This window comes from Halichoeres trimaculatus, unplaced genomic scaffold (assembly GCF_033239565.1).
Source record: "Halichoeres trimaculatus isolate MK-OKI-2021-1 unplaced genomic scaffold, fHalTri1.1 fHalTri1_scaffold_4, whole genome shotgun sequence".
In the NCBI taxonomy this organism is placed as follows: Eukaryota; Metazoa; Chordata; class Actinopteri; order Labriformes; family Labridae; genus Halichoeres; species Halichoeres trimaculatus.
Genome location: NW_027437182.1, coordinates 5,513,840 through 5,539,471, shown reverse-complemented (window position 1 = coordinate 5,539,471; position 25,632 = coordinate 5,513,840). Strand labels below are relative to the sequence as shown.

Here is a 25,632-nt window from a genome sequence, read left to right as displayed (position 1 = left end):
TCATTTAATTCAAAGAAAAGAGGGAGAGAAAAGATGAAGAAAAAAGAGACAAAATAAATGTATGTCACTCGGGATTTACCCATGATTTCCCATATTTCTCTGTAGTCTTTATTTTTAACCTGATTTAAAAAGATGGAGTACATTATTGTAAGGAGGATGAGGTGGAGACACTGGGGGAGTATACAGTATATCACCAAAGGTTCTGCTATTTGGCGAAGACAAACCAGGAGTGCAGGTGGATCAAAAGTATTCTGAACGGATAAGCCAGCTGTGTAACTGTCTCTTCATTTTGTTCTCCTATTAATGACAAAGGAACAGATTACATCTGTCCCGGGAGCTGGCCCACACGGTGACACGCCTTGTGTCCTCCAATGTGCCCCGCTGTCCATTCTGTAGGGGTGTTATTCAATGTGCCGTCTTTATCCAACCTCAGTCAACCAGGTTTGACCGCATTCAGCAACATTAACTGCTGATATTAAAAATACAGATTTGTCTTTGCTTGTTGAATGAATAAGTTGGTTTGGGGCTGAGGTTATGACCAAACATGGACTCTGGTTCTTTGATTGTGAACTGGATCTCAGGCTCAACAGTCTGTGTGCTCCTTTTGGTTTGGGAGGGTTTCTGATGTATCGACACATGTTTATGTCCTGGTCTATCACAGTCTGGTAAGTGTCCACAGATAATGCAATCATCACCATAGTGTGTTCTCCACTAAAAATATCTGTCCAGCTGCTGATATCTTATGTCCACTTACTGCTATTTCATAAACCTGGGAGCTGTTTACCATCTGTCAAGGTTTGATATCAAGTTAAAAAAATACTTTTTTTGGTGGTTTCACTCCCCCACGTCAGTTGACAAACCATTACACTCCTCAGTGATTCTGCTCTCAAGTAGCATAAGCATTGTTAATAACCAAATACTCCCTCTATATCAGGCTTACAAAATCAGTGGTTAAGAAAATCTCTTCTCAGATGTTTGTTTATATTAATGTTGTTGTTCTGGCACATTGCATTCATTTTTTCACATTTTCTTTTGTTAAATTTTACTTGTTGAACATTTTGAAACCACTCCATGACCTTTAAGCTATTCCCATTTTAAACTTTTTAGCCGTTGGTCCAAACGAGCCCATCTGGTTACCACACTGTGTCAATAACCTGCAGGTTAGTCCGTTACCTGTCAAGTGAAATCCACACAGTGGGAAATGGGCCAGTGTTGCACTGACATGACGGGGCTTGAATGTAATACCAAGCATTACAATGGGATGAGGCAATATGCGTCTACAACAATGAAAACTTAGCCTGAAATCACATGTGCACTTTTACACGTATGCCAGCCATATCATGAAATATTAACGGTGAAACTGAGTATGTGAAGACCTCCTGTGGTCAGCTCAGCATCATGTGTTAGCTAGCCAATGAGGTGTTGTGTTACTGACACAAACAAAGCAGAACTGCACTCACATCTCCCGTAATACAAATCTGCAAAATATCTCTGAAAGGCAAAGTAGGTATACCTGGGAAAGGTGACTGAATTTATTTACATGATTAATACAGTGACAGCCATTATTTCTAAATGCAGCATTTGATGCACAAAATTCACATCTTTCTTTCTAAAAACTGATTAAATGTTGTTATCTCAACCTCAGATAGTACACAGACACTTAAAGACACACCTAAAGCATCACACACTGAATACACACAGCCTACCTCTGGCGGAGATGAATAAAAAGCTCCCTGTCCTGCAGAGCGTGCACAAAAGCTGCCATACATGACAGTCAGACGAGCAGTCCTAACAAGTGCCTGAGTGAGCACAGCCAGAGACTGAGCCACATGGCGAAGCCCTGACAACTGAGAGGAGAAAAGGGAATCAAGCAGTTTCTGAGAGCCAAGGCAAGAGGAATCTGCAGCCGTTCACATGAAAGTTCTCTGTGAGAGCCTGAGCTCTGCCATGGCTGGCTTCCATCACACAATGTGAACATTCAGGCATCATACTATCTCCATCCCACCTCCTAATTGGAAACTGGAGCTAAAAAGGACAGCAAATCTTCACTCCAGCCCACTGTCGTGTGTTTGTAAGAAGAACGTCTTAATTCAGTCATTAGTTTGAGAGATGGTTTTACACTTTCATATTTAACCCTCTATGGTACCTCATAGCCTCGAGGCAACATACTCATTTTTGGCCTTTCACACTAAAACAATACATCCCAGTTGTCATGAAATACTTTAAAGGGAAAAAAAAGAAGGCCTAAGAAACCAATGGCAGTTTTTAATCTGCCATGTGACCCTCTGAAGGTCAGCCAGAATTCCTTTTTGAAGACTTTCTTGCAAGTACAAACTCATCAAATTTTCTCCTCAAAACTGTCCAATAACTTTTTACCGGGCCTCTTTCAGTCCGGAAACTCAGATAGTTTAAATTACTTTATTTGCTAATTAATTCAAGGAAACAGGAAAATGCAAATGTTTTCCTGAGGAAACACTGCGCCATTATGGATTTGCCATGTCAACTTTTCGGTAAACTGTGTTTGGGTTTACAAACTGTTCAAAAACAAACTGATCTTTAAAAATGTTTTGACCACGGAGATAAATCTGATGTTAGTTTTAGTAAAGTTCAGGCTCACGCTGTAGGCTCTGGTCTACTCCAGTGAACTTTGTGAGCCTCCTTAACAGAGCACAGCTCATACCCTCCACACATTTTTCCCACTGTGAAAAGTCTGGCTCCTGAAAGCCACAAAAGTGAAGTCTTTTGATAAATAGTTCATTAAAGTTAGATAAAATATATACAGGCTCCTTATCCATTCATTTCAATGGGGTGTTCTTCAGTAGTACAGTGTTTCCTGCAGGAAATGTTCAGACATGAAATCTTATAAGAAGTTTTTTTTTGTTTTTACACTTTTTTTGGCAAGCATTGTTAATTGTTGAGGCCATTAAATATTTTTTTTAAATATGTTGAAACATAAATATATATAAATCTCTTTTTTCATTACCGTCTAGTGTCTATTATGGTTCTGTGTTGCCTCACGGCAACAAATCCCCGTCAATATCTATAAAAATTTTTTTTTTTTCAATTTCTTTATTCGACCTATTTTAAAGGGACAGTTCAGTTTTTTTGAAGTGGGGTTGTATGAGCTCTATGCGACCACTAAGGACATTACATACAGTAGAAAGTTGTCTCCTCTCCCTCAGTAAGACACAGACTGTAATCGATGGTGACGAGGAAATAGGCGCTAACAGGGAAATACCGCACCGGATTCAAAGGATATTTTCTCTGCCTACAAGAACTAAAATCAAAAAGTAATACCACAGTATAAGAGTACGCGACATAAAATATTTTTTAAGTGCATTAAGTCTTCGGAAATATGAACATTTATGTCTGTAACCGGCACCTGAAGCATAGCTTGCTTACATTCCCTACAGCTGAAAGGAGGAGGGGGGACGGAGCACACTAGCGCTGCGTGGAAGGATACATGACCAGTTAGTTAGGTCCGGATAATTGTTTATATTTCCGAAGACTTAATGCACTTAAAAAATATTTTATGTAGCGCACTCTTAAACTGTGGTATTACTTTTTGATTTTAGTTCTTGTAGGCAGAGAAAATAGCCTTTGAATTTGGTACCGTCTGTCCCTGTTAGCGTCTATTTTCTCGTCACCAGCGATTACAGTCTGTGTCTTACTGAGGGAGAGGAGACAGCTTTCTACTGTATCTTATGTCCTTAGTGGTCACATAGAGCTCATACAACTTCAAAAAAATTGAACTGTCCCTTTAAGACAAAAAAAACACCCCAAATATCATTTTCTACCTGGCATCACTATGCAGACGTAGGGATGGGTACTTTTCACAATTGAAATGATACAGTGCCAATGCCCTGTACCTGGCAATCGGTATCAGTACTCAACAATACCAATTTTCAGTTCTTTTGTCTGTTTATGTGGTAATATATAAGTTTGTTTAATAATTAAATCTCAAAGTTTTTCAATTTAACATTTATTCCTCAATGTATAAACTTGCAATGCTGTGTTCATGTCCACCATGGAAATCGCCTACTCATCCACCCTCTCACAGTCAGAAGGATGCGTTTAGGTACCTAAACATGGTACCTTTGATTTTATGTGAATCTGTACTCAGTACTACAGATGGAATTCAGTCGGTACCTATAAAAGCACTAAATTTGGTACCCATCCCTATTTGTACCAGGGGAGGGTTAAATATTTTCATTTCATTTTCAATGTTGGCCTAACCACAGTGTAAGACTGATATCTGCACACAGTGGCTTTTTCAAAGATAACTGTGATAAAGAAACAGAAACTTCACGCTCTGTTCTTCCCTGCTGAGGATTCTCTTCTTGTTCCTGTTTCAAACTTTCTGGGTCAGGTCCAGGGATCAACACATATGGCCATATTTCATGATTTGTCATTTCATAAAGAGAAACACCTGTCAGGGCTAAGGTGGTGCTGCTGCTGGTGGGATTTAAAGAGACAGTAACAGTTGTATTGAGGTGTTTCAGACCAGAGCTAAGGTGAGGGATATTGAAGTCACCAGCCTGGGATGAATACAATCATTGAGCTACAAACTGAAAAAAGAACAAAAAGTCATTTTTCAATGCTTTAGATTCAAATAAAAACTACACCAATTGCTTGAGTTGATTTTTTTTTACCAGTGATCCGAAAACTAAAGGTTGACTGGGGAAAGCATTGGCTGAATTGGCTGAGTCAGTTTGCTGATTTCATCTTTACTGTGTTTATTTTTTGGTGTCATCTTCACTTCCACCACCCTGATAAATTACCCCAAAGTTGTATGAGCAGGTTATTAATCTGATATGTGTCTATTTTGCAGGATAAATTTCGATGTTCACCTGCTGCAGGCTGCAGACTGAGTGATAATGAAAACCCAAATCCATAAACCAACACAAAAATGATTAAACCTGCATGTGCCAAATTCTTCCAACCATGTCAAAACAGAAACCTGAGGTTCAACAGACCAGGTTACATTTCATTAACTCTGCCAGCAACCCAATTTGGTGATCACGTGACCTCTGTGGGTTTTTGTTTTGATCTCCTCTGCACATACCCCTGCACTGAGCCGTACAGGGCTTGTTTGCCTCTGTGTCAGCTTCAGTGAGTCTATTATCCTATGACCTCATTCACCGGCTGAAGTGTTTTCACCCAAAGAACCCCAGCTGACTGCATGATTTTTTAAAGATTGCGTCATCCTCTGCAAAAGTGTGCACAGATCAAAAGGGTGCAGCTGTATTTGATGCAGAGAGCACAATATCTGGCAATAATTGCACCATGTTCAAACTCTTATTTGCTCTTAATCGTTTGAGTCAATCGCTAACATCATGTTGAGACCTGTGAGATCTTAATCATTTTTCCTTGAACTTTTTTTTAAAGTGGGTTGACACAATCAACCACTGACCATGAAGTTATTCAGAATCCTCGTCATTATGGAGAAACACCAGAGCTCATGCTTCTAAGAAAGTCTGACACATGGCCACATAAAAACTGAACTGGGTCAAAACGAAACAACAAATCCTCAATTTCAGAAACTGGAACCAAAAAGGTTTCAGAATTGTGCTTGAACAAGACAGACGACTTTTCCCATCAGCTGTTGATTTTATCCACGTAGACCTGAACTGATGAGAATGACACTATCTTAGAGTAATGACTACTCATGGTGTAGAGCTGTGTTCACTGACATGATAAGGTTGTTATTCATTGATGTCTCTCACAGTAGTATGACATCATAATGATCCAGAGTAACTACGGCAAAGGATCACAGGAAGTGATGACTTGTGTTGATTTAAAGATTCTTTAATCACAGGGAACAGGGGACATATCATGCTTGTTTCTCCTTTTCACTATGCCAGACGAGGATGCCTGTAAAGCATTTCTGCCCTCAGTACAAGTCATTTAGTTCCTTCATTGCCCCACAATAGCGTTCTCAATATCCTCATTTTAGGCCATTCTGAAGATCTTGTTGAAACACTCCGTTTGGAGAATGACCTCCAGTAACCTCGCAACGTCACAGCCCTTTGTGCTCCGATTGGTCAGTTCTATCAGAGGGGCTGAGGGGGTAGAGCCAGGGGGCGGTTTTTGCAGCATGGCAGTATTTACAAAATCGCCAAACTGAATGGAGCAGACCGAGCGAGTTTGCTGTTTGTCAAAACTTCACCGTAAGGCATTGATAGCACTAATAAAATGGCAGAGTGTAGGATACGTCCTTTTGTATTGGACCCCGAGTCAGACCCGGACGGTTCTGCAGCTCAGGAGGAAGAAAATCCACCTCGACACAGATCATCTCAGGACGCTTCAGTGTGGTGAGTCAAACCGGTTCTGTAACATGTATAGTTTATACGTTTATACTCGGCTCTTGGTGGGTGTATCCTTCGGTGGCGGTTGTGTGACTAACTGACATCACAGAGGAGGAGCTGCTTTATCAGATTACTCCAATAAAAAGAAAGGATCCTCGTGTGGTCATGAAGGTCAAAATCTCGCAGCCAACTGGTAATGACTTATTTTCAGAGGCATCAAATCTCGTTCTAGGATATCAGAAAAAATACAATATCTCATTTTTTGAAAATTCAGGGAGTGAAAGGTCTTGTTTTCAAATTTATTATATTATATGTAAGTATTAAATCAGGGATCAGCATGATATGTCCCCTTTAAGGCTCAACATGGATTTGCCCCTCACTGTATTTCTGAGCTATTAACCCTGTTATGTACCCGTACGTTGTCTAAAACCCTCTGGCAGTGCCCTATTGGCTCTTCTAAAGTCTAGATTCAAGACCAAGGGTGACAGAGCTTTCTTGGTGAAAGCCCCTAGACTTTTGAACAGCCTGAAGATGAGACTTGCACGATCAGTCCCCTGTTTTATTTCACTACTTTAATCCAGGTTAAAGACTCACTTTTTACAGCTGCCTTTAGTAGAGTATTTTAACAAACCATTTTAATATCCTTTTTTTTAACTGCACAACTTTGGACTGCAGTTTTAATGCTTATATCTTGAAATAAGTTTAAACCCTTTTTTTTTTTTTTTTTGCAATTTTATTTGTTTTATTGAAACTTATTATTTTTAATATCTGCCCCCCAATTGAATTTTAACTGTTTTCTTTTAATGTTTTTTTTGTATCTCTGTAAAGCACTTTGAAATGCCTTTCTGATATGTGCTATATAAATAAATTTCCCTGGCCACTTAAGATCAATTTTTTTAAAGAAAAGATTTAATTTTGTGATTCTTTTTTTAATCTATATTATTGGTTTTGTGTTTAATGATTTATTTTATTGTTTGGCTGCTTGTCTTATTTGTTTTTATCTGTTAATTTTTACCTGTTTTAATGCTTATTGTGTATCACTTTGTCACTTGAAATGAAAAATGCTTCATAAATAAATAAACAAATTTATTATTATTATTATTATTATTATTATTATTATTATTATTATTATTACTAAAATAAAACGGTGAAAAATGTCTGAATCAAGTGTGCACGTACACCAATTTGGATCTGGTCTAAAAATAGCTTAAGTATGGGGTAAATGTGGATCATGTCCACAGGGGTTAGCGTAGCTTCCATGTCATTTCTCCGCCTGGTTTCCCAAGAAAGGGGCTGAGCTGACTGGGCTCTCCTGTGAGTAATACACTCAAAGATTACCTTAAATAACCCTACTTCAAAAACACAGCACTGTCTCTTTAATAGATCCTCTTTTTAAAAAAAAAAATCTGTGAATTAACCATTATTTGGTTGAAAACAACCTAATCGAAGCCAAGCAAAAACAGCTATTTCATTTCTCAGTCCAACAGTTGTTCAGTTCCATGTGTTCATAATAAAAAGGCTCATCCCAAACCCTAACCATTTCAATAAGAGTGCATCAAACCAACATCTCCAATTAAGCAACGCTCTCTAAAGTGAGAACCATCTTTTCTTTTGAATCCAGATTAAGACAAACCATCATCTGTGACTCACTCAACCCTACCCCCCTTTGAGAAAAGAGGTCCCAGCTAATTTTAAACGCAACACTAAGCTGCAACACAATCATCTGAGGATACTGTGTAATTATAGGCTTTCTGAGTGATATCCATCATGAGTTGAAAGACTCAACAAACAATAGGACACATAAAGCTGAGAAAAAACAGTTGAGGAACTTGAATATTTCACTTGGAGTGTAAAGAGTTTTTAACCAGCTATGAAATGCTTCAAAATACAGCAAATACCACAAATATGGGCTGGTTATCCACTATCTTCTCTGTAACACTTCTGGCTTTTCTCCTCCCATTTAGGAATAATTATCCTTCCTTTTATAGTCCTGAGTTTTATGCTTTGGTCCAGCAGCTTTACTTTAATTTTTAAATGCTGGATACTGCTACCACCTTGTGAAATGACTGTTTCCACCTTCGTAATTTAAGTATTTTCACACTGCTGACACATCAGCCACAGGGTTGTAAATGCTAAGTGTGAGCGAGTTCTGCCAAATTGGGCTCAGTTTGTCACTGTTGGTGTAAATGGTTGAAGTGAGATAATCCACACTGCCAAATTGCCAATCCTAAATCATTTTACAGGGTATATGCTAAAATCCTGAGGTTGATTTCATTACCTTTTTAAGACTTTTTCAAAAACCTTTCAAAAAGTTTTAAGACTTTATCGCAACTTTCAGTTGTTGCTGGCATCCACTTTTTAACACTTGTAGTTTACATTTTTACAGAAATGATGTAAGCTAAGGAGGAATAAAGCTTGAAAGAACAAATGAAACTGAAGGCAGGTTTATCGACACTCCCACAACAAGAAACAGCAGTTATTCATGGCCAACTTGCTGAAGAAAATGAGAAATTATTTAATCATTTTTAAAATTTAGGACATGTATTTTGTACATTTATGTATTTTTTTTTTATTCTATTGTTTTTTATTTTTGTATTTTTCTACTGACTCCATCAATTTCTGCTGTTAACACAACAATGTTCCAGTTTGGGATCAATAAAGTAACTCTATTCTTTTCTATTCTAGTCTATTTTAGAACTTTATCGACTGAATGTTTAACGTCCCAATCAGGGAACAGTTGCAAGAAGGAAAATAAATATTTGTGGATATTTTTTGTTAAAGCTTGAATACCTGTGAAACTTAATACCTCATAAAACCACAATTAAGACTTTTTAATACTTTTTAAGGCCCTTAATTTTCCCAAAATTGATTTATCAACTTTTAATACTTTTTAAGACCCCGTGGACACCCTGTTTTAAAAATACTCAAATAGAGCTCTGATCAATTTTTGAATTGGGTTTGGGATACCCAGAGTCAAAAATAGTAAATGATACTTTCATTCCACCCCTGCAAAAGTTGGGCCACCCCAGTCAAAAACGTCTGGACATGCCCCTGGAAAAGACTTTGAGGAATTAAGTGGAGTTAAAAGTAGGCTACAAGTAGCATCTAATGGAAATGAGTGCAGTAACCTCCTTAGTTGCATTAAACCACTGAAAAAGAGCAGGAAAAGCTCGTCACTTACTGAACAGTGACCAGGTTTAGTACAGATTCTTTCCTGCAAATGTCTTAAGGAAAATAGAGAAGTCATAACCTTCAATCAAGTCTCAGTATGACACAACCCTCGTGATTTACAGTGTTTGGGAAATAGTGAACCAGAAGAGCTGGGAATGAGTCAGTTTGAAGGGAACATGCCTTTACATGCTCACTGTCTGGGTATACGGCATTTAAATCAGTTACGGTTCAACGGAGTCAGGCTGTTGATTTAAAGACAAAATGAAGTTTCAAGCTAGCAAAACGAACTGTTAACGGTCGAAGAATACTGCAATACAGCGGGTGTGTTGTCAAAAGCTTTACGTTTTCATTCACTTACCTCAGACTGTAGAGCTTGGATCCATCACAAACAACACCGGGGTTAAAGTAACGGTTTCCGGACACTTCAAGCTGTCTAAAGTTGACTTTCAGCCCGTTGTTCATTAAACTTCTGATACTTGTGTCTCGGAGTCAGATGTGTCCGTGGTCTCGGGAAGCAGAAGTTGAAGAAGCCACTCCTCGCGCTGAAAATCTGCCTCCAATTAGGATTCCACGGTTGCTGCATTCAGGTGCTATCGGAATTCCTAGCGTTACTTCTCAAACGCGTAGAGTCAAACACATAAATATGTCACGATAATTGGACTCAGGGTGACGTTTATGGGCTGAGAAAGTTACAGACTCGTACATTCAGAATCTTGTCATATTTTAATAACAGCCTAAGGCAAATGAGCTCAGTGCTCTGCAGGGGAGCCACACTGAAGGTCTCTTCCGCCCCCTGTCGTGAACAAGTGACTCCTCGCTGCTGCAGCACAAGAGATCCTAAATGAAACAAAAGTTGGAGTATATCTATTTGATTATTTCGAATATAAGCCGAAACAGACATTAATATATATGGCTACTTATCATTATGTATGTAAATAAAATGTGATTCGTAAAAAATGAAGAATTTTAAAAACGCTTGAAAGCAGCAATGGTTTTCCGAAAATTTCAAAATAAAGGCACATTTTGTTCGTATTAATGGTAAAGGGACAAAAAGGTCTCAAAGTGGGATTTTGTACAAGCTAAAGCCTTTTGTTTATATATACACACACACATATATATATATATATATATATATATATATATATATATATATATATATATATATATATATATATATATATATATATATATATATATATATATATATATTTACTCAATTTAGCTACTCAATGTCAAACCAACACTGCAATAGGTTGTTATATATATATATATATATATATATATATATATATATATATATATATATATATATATATATATATATATATATATATATATATATATATATATATATATATTACTGTATAAATATATAAGTTTAGGAATTGATTTACTGCTTAATACTTTATATATATTTTTATATAATTTATATATATTTAGTAAAGCAATTAAATCTAATTCTTAATCTTTACGAGACCGACAACAGTATAATTGATTCCTAAAATTATATATTTATACAGTAAAAAGAAAAAAAAAAAAATATATATATATATATAAATGTTTTTTTTACTTTTTTTAATATATATTTATATATATATATATATTTTTTTTTCTTTTTACTGTATAAATATATAATTTTAGGAATCAATTGTACTGTTGTTGGTCTCGTAAAGATTAAATTTTAGAATTAATTGCCTTTTTTTCCAGTTACCCTTGTTCTTAAAACATTTGACTGCAATAACAACAAAACTTGCTGAACTTAAAAAAAAAAACAAAAAAAACTATCGCAGTGTTGGTTTGACATTGAGTACCTAAATTGAGTTTTAAAAATTAAAGGTTATTGCTACTACTACTTCTACTTCTACTACTTTTACTACTACTACTACTGCAACTACTACTACTGCTACTACTACTACTACTAACTAGAAAAGTAATTTCTGAAAAAAAATTGCTCTGTGAATGCAGAATGCTGAAGGAGAATACAGCTAAAACCATAGCCCCAAACTGAAAAAACATGGAGGGTGCCATGGAGGTCAGGAACAGGGGCTAATACAATCTTTTATGCACAATGAAGAAACATTTTTGCAGAAGAACACATGCTATGAATTCACTTCTGCATTCACGGCAATAATAATAGTAATAATAATTATAATAATAATTATAATAATAATATAAGCAATAATATGATGAGCTTATACATTTTATTAACCATATTATGCACTTATTTTGAAGGGAAAATTTGGATTTATTCTTCACTATCTTCAATGTAAAGTATTTGTTTAGGGCCACTGTCAGCAGCAGCAGACACTTTGAACCATCCAAACTGTTCTACCCCACAGTGACCCTGCCCCAAAGATCTGGCATGAAAGCATGCCAATAAAATATATAAAGACATTATGTGTCAACCTTGTTTCTCTATTCATCTACATAATGCATTAAACCTCTGTCAGTGTCATATGTAAATCACTGTATAAGTTTAGTTAGGGGATGACTGTCAGTGCAGCACAACAGCAGCACCACAGCCTCTTCCACACTGTCCCCAAGTGCTTCTCGGTCTCTTAAAACCATCACTCAAACCACCTGTCCTCTCTGTCAACAGTTTGTTCTTTCCTGTCCCCAAAGGAGTTTCCACTGTCCTTTAAATGAAGACAGACTGCTGCATCTGTCTCCACCTGTGGGGTTTGCTGGGCCTCAGATGTGTTTCACCTGATGAATAGGTCTCTCTGTTTGTCATTGCAGTGCACTGCGCACTCCTCTTCTTAGGTTTGGTGACTCTTTTTATATAGAGCAAGTTTCTGTCTATCTGTGGATTCAACAAACAAAGGCACACTGTTTATTGAATGTCAGACTCCAGCAACCCACAGGGACGACTTATTGCATCTTCACTCCCGCCTTCTGCCATGTGTCGGTCTGCTCTTTCAAAAAGCTCCAGTTCTTGTGTTGACAAAATCCCTTTTTTTAGTTACCTCCAAGCTTTTAAAGCCTCCATGAGATGTTTGCACTTGTCTGTCGCCTCAGTGTTATTTGGCACAGTGTATGTCCTGGTGGAGGATCCTAATAAACCACCAGCTTCCTGTGCTTTAAAGAACATCTGGACACATAAATAGTCTACCATGGGTTCAATGACCACTTGTGTATTTCTGCTCACTCAAAAACATTTTGTCTCCTCCCAAAGATGTTTTCTCCTACAACAATTTCATTTAACTATTTGAGGAGTGATAAAATGTTTAGACCTGAATGTTTTGGAAAGAAAGAAGAAAAACTTACACTGTGAAACTTTGATTCACACATGTCCTCAGAAAACTCACTTTTATTGCTTTATTCCACCAAAACAAATGTAGAAATACTACAATTTGAAGCTGTTTTGAATACATTTGGTTTAAGCGTTGGGTACACTGGTAGCAGTATCCTACCACAGAGGCAGCAGAGAGGTAATTTCAGGGCTCATGAAAAGCGAAAGCATTCCTCTCGTTAGCACAAATTATTACGAGCCTCCAGCAAGCAGACAGAGGAGCAGTTTATCAGCCCACCCTCTCACTGAATAAATCAAACACCAACAGATTGACTCTAAACTGTGGTGTATCGAGAAGGACCGGGGCAGGAGCGGAAAGGAGACAGCCCACTGGGGAAATCAGACAGGAAGACGGGGTTGTGAGAGGGTGATGTCCCCATCAGGGCCTGACGTCTCTTGCGGTCGGGCCTCTTGTAGCGGAAGTTAAATGGAGGTCGAAGCGCCACTGGGCCTCCAATTTCCTCTGAGGAAGAATCAAAAAGACCGGTGGCTTGTGGCGGATTCTGCTGGTTAACTAGATCTTCCTCAGACTCACTGGATGAAGAGCTGAGAGGGTTGGAGGGGTTAACCACAACAGGGGGGTCAGAGGGCAAAGGGAGAGTGGGCACAGGGTCAAACGGCAACGGTTGGACAACAGGGGGTAGAGGAGGATCAGAGGGGACAGGCACTTGATCATTAATCGGGTCGTTGATCACAGGCGGGAAGGTCGGGATCACAAGGTCTGGGAAGAGGTCATGACCCTGAGGCTGCACCGGTCTAAGGACGTCCACACTCTGCAGACGAAGAGACAAAAACAACACAAAGCGTACATTTTACAAACTCCCTTTCAGCAGCTGCCAAAAGGAGTCAGAGTCATGCAATATTTCATTACACTCGGCAGCCGAGGAGTGAGAAGACAACATAATTATAGCACAGAAGCGTACAATTTTAAATCTGGAGCATACATTGAAACACACACAAGCACAGCATACATTCAGACACTGAAGATGTGACAGCTTAATTATAGAGCCAGTAGCTTCACAAAGTTCAATTATCCTTTTAGAAAAGGCAGCTCAGTTTTAAACAACCAGAAAATAAAACATTCAGTCTTCAGGTCTCAGAGGGAAAGCGAATGCTGGAGTAAAAGGACATTCTTTGTCACGGCCTGTAGGGGGAGACTGCAGGAGTTTCAAAAAGGGTCCTACAGAGTTTCTGGGAAATAACCATAAATCGTATAATTAATGGATATAAATTCCTGACGTCACATGTCTGTTTCTGAAACAGATTTTTTAAGCAAATCAGCTGAATCCGCTATAATGGAATTGACAGGGACTTTGAGTACAGCTATAGGGCACCCTACAGGGGCTGTTTACGCCAAGACGGTTTTACGTTGCATACCCACCAAAAGCGTTGAGAGTGAATGTATTCGCGCATCGGATGAAATTGCGCCGCGCTAGACGCTTGAGTTTTGACGCTGGTACAAATATGCAAAAAACGCTCACTGCTCGCCGCGGCTCCGTTGCACAAAAAGTCCGCCATCATCATTTCATCGTCAAACATGGCTCCGATCACCACCATCGCTGCTCTGTACCTGCTGTCGAGAAGAAGCTGCGGGCTAGGCGCCGACGTCGGTACTGGATGCATGCTACCCAACGGAGACTGTGTGAGCTCGGCAAGTTCCACCGTCTCTTGCAGGGGCTGTGTCTGGACGACGGCCGGTTCCAGCGATACTCTAGGCTGACTTGCCCAGTTTGTCAGGCATTGAGTGGTGAGCAGCAAACGTTTTTCGCTGGAAACGCTCGCCTCTGAACGCTTGAACGCTTGAACGCTTGCACGCTTGCTGCCACTCTATGCTTGCCCTGACGCAGCGTCAATTCGAGGTTTTAAATTGACTTTGTATGTAATATTGTGTTACCCGAATCCAACACACCTGATTCAAATGATCAGCTCGTCATCAAGCTCTGCTCGAGCCTGATAACGAGCCATTCATTTGAATTAGGTGTGTTGGAGTAGGGTAACATCTAAAACATGCAGGGCAGGGGGGCCCCAGGACCGGAATTGAGAAACACTGGTGTAGTGACAGATTAGCCCACTCCCTCCCTGAAATCTAGCGACTTCAAGCTACTTTTGGGTGGGCCAATAGCTACTTCAGATGCTGAGGAGTTGGCAACACTGCACTGCCTTGAAATGCAAAATGCCTCCAGAGTGGGATTTTTCTGAAACGCTGCCATGTAAACAGAAAGCTGGCATCAGTGAAAATGCTGATGTCACGCTCCACATCACGTACGATAGTCCAACAGTACTGCTGTTACGGTCATCCACTTCTGCTCTTAGTATTCGCCAATACACCAGATGATCAGTGGAGATCTACTAAAAGCTGCTTCTGGGCAAGACAGTTATAGCGCCAACTACAGGCCTGGCATGCTTACTACAGCAGTCCCTCGGCATTTCCGTAAATGCAGTTTTTTTTTCACTGAGTTGAAGTGTTTTCAGATGAACAGTTATTGATAAGCAATCGTGATCTTAATTTCCTCCAAACTGCTGAGTTTGATATAAATTCATCCCTCGTGCAGTGTGTGCTGTTAGTGAAATTTCCGCATCGTCTTATATTCTTACACCAGAGGCTGCCGCTTGGAAATCCATTGATTTTGATTTTTTATTATGAAAAATGTAAATGAAAACAATAAGCAATACAAAACATAAAATAAGCTTACTACTTTCCTGATTTCTTATCTATTTTTCTAGCAGGATCTCAGGTTGCACTCAAAAGTTCGAAATCATAATCAATTTAACATGTAGTTCAAATATGTTATCACTTGATCATTCACCATACCTGTACTTTGAACATCTCACAGGACACATGGACCTCAGGGTGGTAATACAAGTCTCCGCGCACAGATCCTGCACAGAAACCTGCGGTCTGAGGGGGTAAGAGGAGAAATTTCATCTGTATGGGAACGAGCAAGCAATAAAGCAGCAGCATTGAACAGGGATGGTCGAGAGGACGATTATACAAGAAATCAGAAGAGGAGGAGAGGAACTGTCAGGCTTCTTTAATAAAGAACCAATTACTGCAGCCATTTTTATTATGAGAAATGAATCAGAGAGAGTAAACAGGAAGCTGGCTGATTGATGTTTGTTTAAAGTTTCTTTAACAACATTAATTAGTATAATAACAGTGTCAGATTGTCAGCATGGGAATCAATTACTTCTTATTAATTTTTCATCTGACAGTGTTGTTTACAGACACTTATTTTTAACGCATTAAAATAAATATGGCATCAACTTTTTGTGCATTTTCTGTCTCTAATTTGTGATGTTTATTATGTGGATCCAAACTTCAAGCTTGAATCCGTTCGTTACCCCTGTGTCAGACTCCTCTGTCAGTCGGTGGCAGGTTCCTCTTTCACTCACTCCCTCAGGACACTCCTGGACTGTGTACTCCACAAAGCTGGCTCTAACTGGCACCTCCTATAAAAATAAGATGGCAAGAGGGGAGCAAATTGGACGAATAAACACACACTGATAGGAGAATCCAGAGAGGGGTAAACCTGTGATCGTCTTGGTTTAAGAGAACAACAAATGTTGCCTAAGGTGCGCAAAGAGGAGCAATATCCGTGGCTTTTATCCCTGAGTGAATCATTCAGTGTCTTATCTGGGCTCTAATTAAAAGTCTGACCAGACAGTCAGGTCTTAAGCGCCTTCAGTTATCCTTAACACATGCCAGACTCCTGCATCATTAGGGTTATTTAGAGTGGTTACTGCTCTCATCTGACACACAGAAACACAAAAGCTACACTCTGCCGCCTGCTTATGAACCACTAGAGATTGATTATAACTGTAATTTCCCAATAAACTCAAGATTCAACACGTTATTGTGTTACAAAACCAGCCCTTGGCTTAGATTGTCAAATTATAATTAAAGATAGGGTCTGCAGTGGTCTCCTATGGGCCTCTATATATGCGTCAGTGTCTGTGTCAACCTCAGCCCTCTTCTCAGCCTGTATAGCCCCGTTTCCACCAAGCAGTCCAGTTCGGTTCCCCTGACTAATCCCAGGACAGATCCCCAAATAACCGCGAGCAGCCGTTTTACTTTTTGGCACCCTTTTGTATGGGTGCCAGACTGAACCAATCCGATCTCAGAAGGTGGAGCTACAACACTGCAGACCATTGATTGGTCAAAAGAATAATCACTTAATGACGGACAGTGGAGGCTGCATTTCTCCTGGCGGCACACAGACTTCTCTGAAACAAAGCTTGATTGCACTTTGTAACAAAGAGCCACACGCCAATCACAAAGAAGACAAATTTCTGGATGTCTTTGACAGTTGCTCTTTGTTTACTGTGTCACAGTTTTCTTCTTTGTTGGATTTATTAGTGGGGTACACTGTATTGCGCTGCTATGGCGTTGTTATGTTACACTGTTATGTTACTGATGCGGCTGTTGGCATCCAGCTTACACAGATGTAGATGCATTGGTTGTGTTTAGGCAGAGAGTAGCAGTGGTTACATCAGCCAATCACAACCAAAAATGAAACGAAACACCAAAGAAATAAAGCTTTTTCCTAGAGCCTGGAATACACTCTGCGAAATTTTAAATCGTTTGACTCAGCTCCATCTCAAACTGCAGCCCACGAATCATGTTCGCACACTATACGACCCGATGCTCTGATCACTGCTCACACTATGCGTCCAGGCATCGAACTCTGTATCCTTCTTCTTCTTTGGCGTTTGGGACCTGGACTCTTGTATCCAGCTCTGCAACATCAAAAGGAGGGGAAGAAAAAACCCAGAAGTGGGAGATGCTCAACAAAAAACAAACACACCACCTTGGCAATTTGTGCCATTCTGTGAGAAGACACAACAACAAAAAATAAAAAGAGAAGAAGACGTGTATAGACAAGGAATTAGCTGGACAGACGTTGGAAATATGGTCTCTCAAATCTTCAGTGAGAACAGGAGGTAAGCAGCGACAGCTAAATTTAACTTAAGACCATATTCTTCCAACTTTACACTTCACTTCAGAGATCGCACATGCTCTATGTGAGAGGTTGAGGCAAGTTGACTTGTGGTGCTGCTTCTACTGTGCGATACCTTCTCGAGGAGCGATCCAGATTTCAAACATGTTTGATTTTCTTGCGATCAACGGAGCACATTGTGAATAAAAATAGACTAACCCAAGCTTCAAATCATCTCAAATCTGTCCAACAATCGCACAGTGTTTACAGCTTAAACGAGGGTAAAGCTTGGCTCGACTTTCACTCACTGTCAGACTTGAAGAGCAGCTCCACACGAGAAGCAATGTGAGTTGGCTTTTTGCTGAGCAGGTATGTGTCAAATACCCATGATTAGCTTGTTAGCTAACATGCCAAGTCAGGTGCACAGCTCTGGAGTCTCTCCCACGTAGAAATATGATGTTGCAGGTGGTTGCTGGGCTGTTGTGTACATAGTCACAGTCGGACACTGTGGGTGTGCGCTGATGCTGACACTGACTCAGGGAGCAGGAGCCCAGTTTGAAATAGTAACGAAAATTCCTGCAGACCCTACCTCTAGTGACAGCACATCTACACAAACCTGAGCTGAAGCTCTTAGGATCTTCTTCACTCCAAGCCCTGCTCCCAGCATGGACTTCCTCTTATAGGAGTCCAGAGTCACTCGTGCTGCAGTCGCGGCCTGTTGACTGTCTATGGGTAGCAGGAGGGGACAGGTTGGACAGGTCTGCTGGAGCTTCTCAGGGGGATCTACAAAAGATGTGGGAAAAAATACTTTTATTCAGAGAGTTCAGCTGTTTTTTCATTTACCTTACATCGCATACATTTTGTAATAAGCATGCAAACAATCATATATCAGGGATAAATGAAACTCCTGTTCTCTGGTAGCTTTCTATTATTTGTTTGTTGCATCAAAACTCATCACAATCGGCTATAAACAAACCAGCCACCCATGGCGTGCCCAATTCCAATCCACTGGTGCGTTTGCAGCTTATGTAATGAAACTCGTCCATCTGTTTACATTGTTTCAGCTTGTAACACTTTGAACACAAACTCTAAGGATTCTGTGGCGGTTGGGCATTCAAACGTACAGCTTGAAACTTCCCTGAAAACAGCTCTTCCATGCATTACTCAAACAATCCCTGGAAGGTTCAATCAAAGCGTTGAAGAGCTGACACAATTCAAAATATCACATCTCAGTGAAGGATTCGGGTAAAGATAATTGATATCTGTCATGGCCGACAGTTTGATTTGTCATAGCCGGAGATGCACACCAACTAATTACATTAATTAAGACTAAGCTGCGTTTCTTTGTGCCAGTAAGCCATTACTAATGTTATCAGTTACACCTGTGTGTGACAAAATGAAATGTCTTCGGAGAAGAGTCTACAATCAGAAAGAGATTTTCTCTCCTTTTCTTCGAGGTTTGCATACAGAGCAAAGGAAACACTTACTCCGAAATACAGACAGGATTCATAAAAAGCTTCATGATGAAATAAAAATTCTTTTATGTAACTTGCTGTGTCATATATTTATATTTCATTCCTCTTCTTACTGATCTGTCAGTCTTCAGTAAATATTTTTAACAGTGTTTTGGCATTACCTGGGACAAGAGTGCAGTCATAGCTGTACAGGTAGGAGTATCCTTCTGGTGTGTGGAGGATGGTGGTGTTACAGTTTCCAGAGATTTGCTGGAAGGAAAAAAAAACAAAGGAAAAAACAACAACAAAAAAAATCCCCTTAGCTTTTACAATCAAAAGCCTCTTTGCTATGAAAATTTTGTTTTTTCTCCTGCTTTCTCTGTCTCTGTTAGGCAGTTTAGGGGTTGCTTTTATGATTTAAATCTTATTTTAGGGCCAGTTGTTCAAAGGTAATCCAGTCAGATTTGGTTATAGGATTGGATCATATCCTCGAAATGGGTTGTTCAAAAGGGAAAGAAGGATTTCAAAAGTATTAGATCATGTAATCCAATCCTATTTTTAATCTGGATCAAACCTTTAGTTTGTGTAGTTCAGAACTTTTCAGTAGGATTTGGCTCACTTTGATCCAACAAAACAGGATTATCCTGATCTCAACAGTGGGTAGGATTCAAGGTAGACTTCAGGAAGAAAATGTAGTAAAACTTTATTTTTTTTTAATTAAAACAACATTTGTAGAATTTAATGTCCATACTTTTATATTTGTAATTTGCACTTGACTTGTTTAACCATTACTGTGATAACGTAGATAAAGCTAATTTAGGCTACCAGTGAAGCCTTTCAGTACAGTAAAGTAAAAACAAAGAGAAACTGAGAGAGCAGCAGCTCAGATACTCCTGGCAGAGGAACAAACCAAGCTGACCAAATTGCAGCAAACCAGAGAAAAACTTCAGATCCACCTTCTAAAAGCAGAGCTTAAAAATTCTGGACTCTCCTTCACAGATGAAGAAGAACCCTGCACATTTTATTTTGCTAACTATTGGACATTTAGCCTCTTTTTTTAACATTTCAGATGTTTTCAAAATATCCACTTTGTATTTTTTTATGTTTATTGTTTTTCATTTGTTGTGGCTCAGATAAGGGGTCATAAAAGAAATTTAAAACAGAAGTGAATGTTTCTGTTATTTTTGTTTTCTCTCAAAATAAAAAAAACACCTACAATGACCCCATGTTGGCTCTTCTACCTGTTCTTCTTTACAGGGCTGATAGCCCACACTATGATTTGTTGTCCCATTTAGAGCACTGATAATCTGGATTTGATAATCTTGACAAAAGTGTATCTGGATCAGGGTAATCCAATCCAGTGTTGCTTTGAAAAACCGGTATAAAGCTGAGACAAATTACCCGATCCTGGATAGCAAGAAATGGGATTTTCAAATCTGGATCATTTTTCAGGGACTCTGATTAATGACTGGTTTATGGCTACTGATGTGTTCATGACAATAAGAGGTTAATTTTGAACTGTACACTAACTGAAATACCCTTTAGCAGATTTGTAAAATATCATAAGGAAAAGGTGACGTCAAAATGTCCTAAAGTCTCTTAAACTGTTGTGGACACATCATCACAGAGGTGATCCAGTAAGATCCTGTGGCTCTGCTCTTTCTGCAGTGCAATAAATACATTACGTCAGAGACAGACCCCACAAGTATGGAGCAAGTACAAATAACTGCATTATGTATGGATGTGTGAGTGTGTGTGTGTGTGTGTGTGTGTGTGTGTGTGTGTGTGTGTGTGTGTGTGTGTGTGTGTGTGTGTGTGTGTGTGTGTGTCCCACCGTTTCCATGAATGGTCTGACGTCACACCGTTTCCATGGTTTTGGGCTGCCAACGTGGCACTTGGTCTCCAGGACATCCAGATCCAGGTAATACACATTACCTGCTGGGCCCTGACATGCACAGAGCAAACAAACATACTTAACAAGAGAGAGGAGAGAAAACATTGCTGTGTGCTCAGATTCTCCAGCAGTACTACAACAGTATCCAGTCCTCGTAAAAATCTGTGGCCTTATATGACATCAATCACCACTAAAGTCTCTTTGTATGTTTGATTTAGTCTTTAAGGAGACGTTTAGGTGCTCAGAGTTACTCACTGTAAAACTCTGACTCGTATTGATTTAAGTGATAGTACCGATAACAAATACCAACACTGAGCAGGTGTAATGGCAGCATTTTCAGGTCATGAAGTTGAACTGAGCCTCTTAAAACCTTAACTGTTCCACAGTGAGGGCTAGAGCAGCCTTCAACAGCATAAAGTTCATAAAACCTGCTGTGTAAGGGCTGTCCCAGTGGTGCAGGGCTGAAAGGACCTTAGCAGTTACTTCAGTCCTTCAGGCCTTTTTCATTAGTAGGGAGGGAAATGACTTCTAATTTCATGTCCCAAAAGACTGCACCTTCAGTTTTAATGTTACATCAGAAGTAGATCTGAGGGGTGTTATCAACAAAAAGTACTCAAACGACAAATATTAAATGTTAATTTTAGCCTTTAGTGTCTGCACACTTATCTAAATGTCATTTTCATGACTTTGATGTTGTCAAGCAGTGACTTAGCAAAGTCTTAAATGCAACTGACAGCACATCTAAGACAAGAATGTCTGCAGTTAAAACATTTAACATGAACTTATACGAAGATATGGCTCAAATTCATAAAAACAAAACTTGAAAGTTTTATCATAGATTCTTTTTATGGTGTTGTTTCAGTGACCCAGACTATATTAACCATCAGCTTTTGCAGCTTAAAAGCAGTTTGATTGGTTGATTCCTATTATAGCACATTTAACTGAATAAATAAACTTAACAGTTTCTTTTCTACCAAGAACATGAACTTGTGTGCAGAATTTCCCAAAATATTTTACAGAATTTGAATAAAATATTCATGTGCATCTTTAAATAACAAATGTAAACTGTTTGCTAACTTAGCATTTGCCTTTTTAAGAGTGGACAAACTAAAACTTTTTGCATTTTTGTCTGAAGTAAGTGTTTTTTCTCAATAAAGGGAGATGAAGATGACAAAGGCTAAGAAGAGGACTGTACCTTTGAGTCTTGAGCTGTTTCAATGATGAAGTAAATAGGCTGCAGCAAAGATGCTATGGGGAATAAGCTAATTTGACCCTGGAAATGAGGGACATAAAAAGTAGGTTCTGCAGGATTTTCCTGAATAGTAAAATGTCATTTTTTTTTTTTTTGCAGGAATAATCCTGATCAATCATCTTCAACGGGCCTTTATTCGTGTGTCAGTGTCCGCTCCTCTGCCTGTATGTTGACGTTTTGATGTAACGGAACGTTTCTGGGCGGAGAGGAAGCGCGGTTTCATCAGCCAATCACAGCGCGCCCAGTGCGCACGTGACATTGTGTGATGCTGGAAGAAGCTAACGGAAGCGATGTAGTACGGAGAACAAAAAAACAACCAAAGAGAAACGAAACGGAAAACAGATAACGCTTTTTACTGACTGAGGATGAAGCTTGGCTCGACTTTCACTCACTTTCAGGAACTTGGAGAGCAGCACAGGGCGAGGAGCGACGCGAGTTAGCTTTCTGCTAGCCAGGTATGTGTCATATAACCCTGTGATTAGCTTGTGCTAACATATGAAGTCAGGTGCACGGCTCTCGAGCGAGTCCCTCCCACGATGAAATGCGGTGCTACGAGTGGTTGCTGAGCTAATGAAATTGTTTACGTCACATTCAAATGCTGTGGGTGTGCTCTGCCGCTAGTATTGAGCCAAGGAGGAGGAGGCCAGTTTGTGTTTACTAACAAGTGACGAAAATTACTGCTGGCCCTACCTTTAAGGTGAGGATAGTCCAAAACCATGACCATAATACTCTATATACTGAATTAGTAGCTGTTTTATGTCAAGCTAGTAGCTGTAGCTACAGCTAGTAGGCAGCTGCTAGCTAGCAGAAATTGTGTACATCTGTTTTCTCCCTATGCATGAGATAAATATGTTTAATTATACAGTGATCAACTCAAACTGAAGATACAGTTATTTTTGCTGAAGGAGTTTGCAAATCCTTAAACTATTATGAATTGTTAATATTTGTGGCTGTTATGAAATACTTTTATATTGTTGGATCTTAAAATAGGTTCTTGTAGCTTTTCAAAATGCAAGAAGAAGAAATTGGAGTGAGATAATTTAAAAATAAAATAAAAAAAAGAAATTAATAATTTATTGCAAACAACTTGAAATAGGCTGTTCATCAGATGATCAAAAGTTTAAGACTACAGCTAAAAAAAATGGTTCAAACAGAAATAAAAGTTTGAAAAAAGGACTCAGTAATGAGGAGCTCAACTGTTCTTGTTGATCACAGTCATTACCACACAGGCCAGGGCCCTCAGTCATGAAGGAGCTCCCCTTCAATATCTCCACATAGCCAGCCGCCGTTTGACGCCCCCTGACTTCACCTTTCAATGTCCCGTGGGCTGCAGTCGGCACCAGTAATGACCTTGATTAGGGTCGTCCTGTGTCTTGATGGACAGCCAATCAGATCCTCTATCTCAGGGCAGGTGAATTTTTATTGGGTCTTACACTTGACTTTTTTTGTTTCATAACCCTCAGGATCTTTGAATAAATTCAAAATGACTGTCTTACTGCATCCAACCTCAGCAGCAATGGTGTGTTGCGAGAGGCTTTTCTAATGCAGCTCAACAATCCGACCACGTTCAAAGAGAATAAGCTTTTTAGCCTTTGCCATCAAGAGGTCATGACAGAGTAAATACCTTACAGAAAATTATGTTAAATCCACATTTTGTGCAGATTTTGGCTTGTTAAAGCTGTGGGTTTAAACTTTTGATCAGCTGATGAACAGACTTTTCTCACTTTAATTGTTGTTTTCTAGAAATTGCTGACTCAGTTTTTTGTCTCACTTCCATTTCTTACTTTTGCATTTTGAAGCTCTGTTAAGAACTGTTTTTAGATCCAACTGCCCAAAATGTACATTTTTCAGTCTTATAATTATGATCAGGTTTTAATGTTTTTTGTGGTCAACATGGCACAAATAACCTTCTAAATCTTCTATTGCATATTTAACATTATGCTGAATACAAAGCATGTCTTTATACACTTCTTTTAAGGTAGCCTCTCATGTAAAACATAATCCTCCTTTAAGGGATTTCTCTGAAGTAGAGATGAGATCATACAATACATATCTCATTAGTCTACACCTTACAGACTTTGTACCTGTGGTAGAAATACGCTGGAGTTTAATTTCATTATCATTCCTCCCAAAGAGAGTCAACACATTGTGAAAATGTCAGAGGATGATCTGTGATTAAAAATCTTCAAACAGAAAAACATGAATCTTCCAAAGTGCGATCACACTGACATGCGGTTGGCCTTGCTTGGTTAAATCTATCTTTTTCACAGGCTTGTTTTGATATTTCAGAGACAACAGAGGGGAAAATAACCTTTCCACCCCTCTTGTTAAACATGAACAAATCCCCCACCGACAGAGTATTACAAACACCACAGGCAGCTCTCCCCCACTGGCTGTTTGTCTTCGTACTGACCTGAGCGTGCAAGTGGACATTTGCAATGCGGTTGAGGGCAAACTTGTAGCCGTCGGTGCGATCCTCATTGATGTAAGTGGCAGCCAGACGAGAGAGCTTCTCCACTGCCTTGTCATTACAGGGGATGGGTGAGAGTTCAATGGGCGACAGTCCAAAATTTGTGCAGTGCACACACACCGCCTGGAAGGATAGCAGCGAAAAAAGCAGTAATAATGTGCAGATGGATCCGTCCATTGTGGCAGATGTTCAGGCTGGAGCTAAAAAGGCAGAGCTGTTCTTTAAGTGAAGTTTGTTCTCGTGTGTTTGCGCTCGGTCTCTGCACTGACTTTTGGAATCAAAACAGGACGGAGATGTTGAAATGATGCCAAGGACAAAGTTTATTTGATGGCGGCTGGCTTATATTTGTGAATGAAGGTTCCAGTGATTTATTTGACTTGGGCAACCCTCAATCCCACAAACAGAGTGAAGGACAGACATTTCATTCATAATTCATGAAAATCTGAGAGCATGGAGGAGCTGGGTCAGATGCCATCGTGGTATTAGTGCAGGTTGTGTTTAATCCTGGTCTAAATTTGGAGGATGTGTATTTTAGAAAGCTAACTTAATGCATCTGTAACTTCAAAGATTTTCCCTGTGAGTCAAGCTGTGGTGCTGAAGTGCAAGTATCTCACCACAAGGGGTCACTGTGAGTCTGGTGTGCAGGTCTAAGGGGAATCTGGTTGTCCAGTATGCAGAACTGGGTTAATGATTCACTGGTATCAGTTTCAGACTTGCTGCTGAATCAGAATCCTGCTCCTCTGATTTGTGTATTTTCTGCCTTGATCTGACTGAATAAACTTAGAGATGTCTAAAAATAAAGCTCTGGTGACTACTTCAGCTGGTCCACATCATTCAGTTGCTTAAAAAACAGA

At 39.4% G+C, this 25,632-nt stretch overlaps 2 protein-coding genes across 2 annotated transcripts in view; both read right to left on the bottom strand.

Annotated features, from left to right (window-relative positions):
• Positions 1 to 10,080, bottom strand: part of LOC141788749 (G-protein-signaling modulator 2-like) — a 28,273-nt gene extending 18,193 nt beyond the window's left edge. The window contains exon 1 of the mRNA XM_074667800.1: positions 9,838 to 10,080. Coding sequence (XP_074523901.1) covers positions 9,838 to 9,941 — 104 coding nt within the window. The 5' untranslated portion in view covers positions 9,942 to 10,080. The remainder of the gene's footprint in view (positions 1 to 9,837) is intronic.
• A 2,696-nt stretch (positions 10,081 to 12,776) lies between these two features.
• LOC141789277 (fetuin-B) lies at positions 12,777 to 25,006 on the bottom strand. The gene is made up of 7 exons (XM_074668652.1): positions 24,722 to 25,006; positions 20,997 to 21,107; positions 19,345 to 19,432; positions 18,325 to 18,491; positions 16,114 to 16,221; positions 15,584 to 15,670; positions 12,777 to 13,544 (listed from the first exon to the last, which is right to left on the bottom strand). The coding sequence occupies exons 1-7, from the start codon at positions 24,953 to 24,955 to the stop codon at positions 13,047 to 13,049; spliced, it is 1,293 nt and encodes a 430-aa protein (XP_074524753.1). The 5' UTR covers positions 24,956 to 25,006; the 3' UTR covers positions 12,777 to 13,046.
• Positions 25,007 to 25,632: the final 626 nt, after the last annotated feature.

Excerpts from the sequence above, each read along its gene's own strand:
- LOC141789277 (XM_074668652.1), bottom strand. The coding sequence starts at position 24,955 with ATGGACGGATCCATCTGCACATTATTACTGCTTTTTTCGCTGCTATCC. Across the intron at positions 21,108-24,721 it reads ATGTCCACTTGCACGCTCAG|GGCCCAGCAGGTAATGTGTA; the intron begins GTCAGTACGAAG and ends TGTGCATGTCAG. Across the intron at positions 16,222-18,324 it reads TCCTAAGAGCTTCAGCTCAG|GAGGTGCCAGTTAGAGCCAG; the intron begins GTTTGTGTAGAT and ends TTATTTTTATAG.